Raw genomic sequence first — 4226 nt, 5'->3', positions numbered from 1 at the left:
CGAGCATGCAATTTATAGCTGTCAACGCTTCGCAAATTTGTCTCCGAACTTACGCCTGAGGGAAGTTAAGAAGCTTTCCCTTTGTCTTAACTGCCTAAAGACTGGGCATCAAATTCGTGACTGCAAATCCGGATCGTGCCGCGCCTGTCAGTCGAAACACCACACGCTCTTGCATTTCGAACGCTCAACTGCATCGTTAATCAATAGTCAAGCCGAAGCTTCGTCGGCAGCTACAGTTCAATCCAACGCTATGACTGCATCGTTATCTGTGTCGCCTAGTGCCCCAGTATCTCCTTCTGATGCTGTGTTCCTAGCTACTGCCGTCGCTCTGGTAAAAAATCGTGCTGGAAGCCTCGTGCCTTGCAGGGCGCTTTTAGATTCTGGCTCCCAGTTACACTTTGTCACAACTCGCCTTGCAAACCAATTGCAGCTTGTAAAAGCAAAATCTTCTGCTACAGTATCTGGCATTGGAGATGCCAATTTCTCAACGGAGGGTTACTCAGTCGACCTCGTACTGAAGTCGCGGACTTCAGATTTCTCAACAAACATAACAGCTGTTGTTGTGCAAACCATAACCGACAACCAGCCTGGCTGCTCCGTGAGCACCAACGAGTGGAATGTTCCGTCGAATATACAACTAGCCGATCCTGGGTTCAACTTACCGCAGCGAATTGATCTGCTCATTGGAGCAGCATTGTTCTTCGATCTGCTATGTGTGGGGCAGATACGCTTGGCATACGGTTTACCACTCCTTCAAAAAACACGCCTCGGTTGGGTGCTATCTGGAGGGGGGCAACAAGCTCCAAAACTATCATCTTTTGTGGTGCGACGGAAGTCCTCCAGTGATATTATTTCCACTCGGTTGGAAGATTTAGTGCGTCAGTTCTGGGAAATAGAGCACAACTTCGAGCCGATCTCTAAGGTCTCCCAAGAAGATATCGACTGCGAAGCCCACTTCCGGGAAAATTATTTGCGATTGTCATCAGGCGAATACTCAGTTCGTCTTCCCATGAAGCGTGGTGTGGAGGCCCTTGGAGACTCCTATTTGCAAGCTCGTCAACGCTTCGAAAGTCTTGAACGAAAATTCGCTCGTAACCCTGAGCTTAAAACAGAATATAGTAAGTTCATAAAGGAATATCTGGACCTTAATCACATGTCGCTAGTTACCAAAGAGGTTTTTCAACAATGCAGGTATTTTCTGCCGCATCATTGCGTCATCAAGGATGACAGTAGCACAACAAAGCTGAGAGTGGTTTTTGATGGCTCTGCATCCACTACTTCGGGCTTTTCGCTGAACGACCTACTCATGGCAGGCCCAACTATTCAGCCGAAACTTTTTAATATCCTTATTAGATTTCGTACTTTTCCCATAGCACTTACTGGGGACATCTGTAAGATGTATAGGTGTGTTCGCGTCACCCCACCAGATAGCATGCTCCAATGCATATTGTGGCGTGAATCTCCTCAGGAAAACTTTGCCATCTATAAGTTAGACACGCTGACTTATGGAACTAAGCCTGCGTCATTTCTGGCCATACGTGCCATGCACCAACTCGCAGCTGACGAATCCTCGACTTACCCCATTGGTGCAGAAATAGTGCGTCGAGACTTCTACGTAGATGACTTGATATCTGGAGGCGATTCGATGGAAGAAGTACTGAATATCAAGCTACAAACAACTAGCCTCCTTGCTCGAGGAAACTTTAAGTTACGCAAGTGGTGCTCTAATAGTCCAGATATCCTTCGTGATATACCTGACGTAGACAAGGAACGTTTCCTTAAGTTTGACGATGGCAGTGACATCACCAAAGCTCTGGGACTAGTTTGGGATACGGTCAAGGACAAGCTGCTATTTTTGTTTGTGCCACAACGAGAACTCGGTAAAAACTCAAAACGCTCTGCGTTGTCTACTCTAGCTCGCTGTTACGATCCCCTTGGACTAATGGGCCCTACGCTGACCAAGGCGAAGATTCTTCTGCAACGCATGTGGAGAGACAAGCTTGAGTGGGATGAGAGTCTACCGCAATCGTTAAACACCGCCTGGTCTGCCTTTTGCAGAGGGTTTGCAGACATACAGCACCTATCATTTCCTCGTTACGTCTTGCAACCTAGGGCCATTACAGAAATTCATGCATTTTGCGATGCAAGCCTTGAAGCTTATGGGGCTTGCGTTTATACGCGTTCAGCCAAGGATAGTAAGGTACAAGTGCACCTGTTGTGTTCGAAGGCCCGTGTCGCTCCACTGAAGACTATCACCGTGCCCAAGCTGGAACTCTGTGCAGCAACACTGCTGGCACAACTCATGGGTGAGTTTACAAAAATGAAGCTTTTTAACTGTTCATTTCATTGTTGGTCAGATTCCTCCACTGTCCTCTCGTGGCTGCGAGAAGAACCATCGAAATTTAACGTATTTGTCGCTAACCGAATTTCCACCATACATCAATTAACGGAGGGCATGCGGTGGCACTATGTTCCGACAGCAATGAATCCGGCGGACATTTTATCCAAAGGAGCTACCCCGCAGGAACTTCTAGGATCTTCACTTTGGATGCACGGCCCGTCATTTTTGCGAGAAGTGGAGGGCAGCTGGCCGCGCATGTGTCTACCACAACCAAAACTTCCAGAACTTCGACAAAAGGTGTTGCTTGCCGCACATAACCGCAATGACATTTCGCTTTCGTTCAAGTACATTAATTCATTTGGAACAATGCAGCGCATTTTTGGGTACGTCAGCAAATTTGTCAATATTACAACATCGCCAAGCTCTTCGCAGCTCACAGCCGCAGATATTCACCATGGAACTCAACTGCTTATTCGCTTAGTACAAAGAGCGCAACTTTGGCCGGAGTACACGGCATTACAGGCCAATAATTGCGTCCCGAGTTCGAGCAGCATTGTTTCGCTATCACCATTTCTTGATGACTTTGGAATTATTAGAGTCGGCGGGCGAATAAAAAACTCTATGCTTAGTTTTGAATCGCGCCACCCATGCATTATTCCGAAGGATCATCCACTGACATTTAGTATAATAACCTTTTTTCATCGCAAACAACATCACGCAGGTCCTCAAGCTTTACTCGCCTTCATTCGAATGCAGTTTTGGCCCATAGGTGGTCGGAAAACAGTCACTCGAGTCCTACAAAAATGCATTATTTGCTGCAAATCGAGACCGCGCCTTGTCGAGCACATAATGGCCGACCTGCCTAAAGAGCGAATTCAGGCCTCGCGCCCATTCATAGTCACCGGTGTGGACTACTGTGGGCCATTTTATTACAAGCCTGAAGTACGCAATAAATCGCCCCACAAATGTTATGTAAGCGTTTTAATTTGCTTCGCCACAAAGGCTGTATAGATGGAGTTGGTAAGAGACCTCTCAACAGGTGCTTTCATTGACGCGCTAAAACGATTCATCGCTACGCGTGGCATACCCAGCTGCATCTGGTCTGACAATGCGACGAATTTTGTAGGCGCCAAGAACGAGCTTAAAGAACTACGGAACTCTCAGCGAGAAACACCGCAGCGATGTCCACAACTTTTGCCTCAGTAATGGCTTTGATTGGCGTTTCATCCCACCTCGCTCTCCGCACTTTGGCGGTTTGTGGGAAGCGGCCGTAAAAACAGCCAAACAACATTTCTATCGTTCCGTTGGCTCATCACTGCTTGGCTTCGATGAATTGCGTACTTTGGTATGTCAAATCTGTGCTGTAATTAACTCTCGTCCTCTCGTACCCCTTTCAGAAAACCCAGAGGATTTAGATGTGCTAACGCCAGGCCATTTTTTTATTGGTGGTTCTCTGACAGCTCTTCCGGAACCGGATCTAACGACGCTAAACTACGACCGACTTGATCGATGGCAGCGTGCAACATACATTAAACAGGTTTTTTGGAAGCGGTGGACTCAAGAGTATCTAACTCTTCTACAGCAACGCGCAAAGTGGCGTTTACCTCATGCCAACATTCAAGTCAATGATGTCGTATGCATAAAGGAAGAAAACTCACCACCACTGAAGTGGCCTCTAGCACGGGTAATCGAAGTTGTCCCTGGAGCAGACGGTGTCGTACGTGTGGCACTTTTAAAAACATCTAGCGGCATAACGCGACGAGCCGTGAACAAGCTGTGTGTCCTCCCGGTGAAGGATTCTGTTGAAAGCCCTGACCTTTCAACGGGGGGGGAGGATCTTCGGAGCAGCAGCGGATAAGCCAGCAACATAAAATATGTTTATCAA

The 4226-nt window shown here is 47.3% G+C and overlaps 2 protein-coding genes across 2 annotated transcripts; both read left to right on the top strand.

The window, feature by feature from the left end:
- Positions 1-100: 100 nt before the first annotated feature.
- On the top strand, positions 101-1943 carry LOC118756994 (the record flags this gene model as incomplete). The annotated part of the gene is made up of 2 exons (XM_036491723.1): positions 101-1861; positions 1917-1943. Coding segments are annotated over 2 exons (1788 nt in total), but the record flags the coding sequence as incomplete, so codon positions are not given.
- On the top strand, positions 1842-3494 carry LOC118756993. The gene is made up of 2 exons (XM_036491722.1): positions 1842-2306; positions 2358-3494. Exons 1-2 carry the CDS (start codon positions 1943-1945, stop codon positions 3350-3352), a joined length of 1359 nt encoding a protein of 452 aa, XP_036347615.1. The 5' UTR covers positions 1842-1942; the 3' UTR covers positions 3353-3494.
- The last annotated feature ends 732 nt before the right edge of the window (positions 3495-4226 follow it).

This window comes from Rhagoletis pomonella, unplaced genomic scaffold, assembly GCF_013731165.1.
Source record: "Rhagoletis pomonella isolate Grant_MI unplaced genomic scaffold, Rhpom_1.0 Rhpom_scaffold_13549, whole genome shotgun sequence".
NCBI lineage: Eukaryota > Metazoa > Arthropoda > Insecta > Diptera > Tephritidae > Rhagoletis > Rhagoletis pomonella.
The sequence above is the reverse complement of the archived record's forward strand: the minus strand, read 5'-3'. Positions and strand labels throughout refer to the sequence as shown.

Coding starts and splice junctions, on each gene's coding strand:
- LOC118756993 (XM_036491722.1), top strand. CDS start 1,943: ATGGGCCCTACGCTGACCAAGGCGAAGATTCTTCTGCAACGCATGTGG. Junction 2,307..2,357: donor ACTGCTGGCACAACTCATGG/GTGAGTTTACAA, acceptor ATTGTTGGTCAG/ATTCCTCCACTGTCCTCTCG.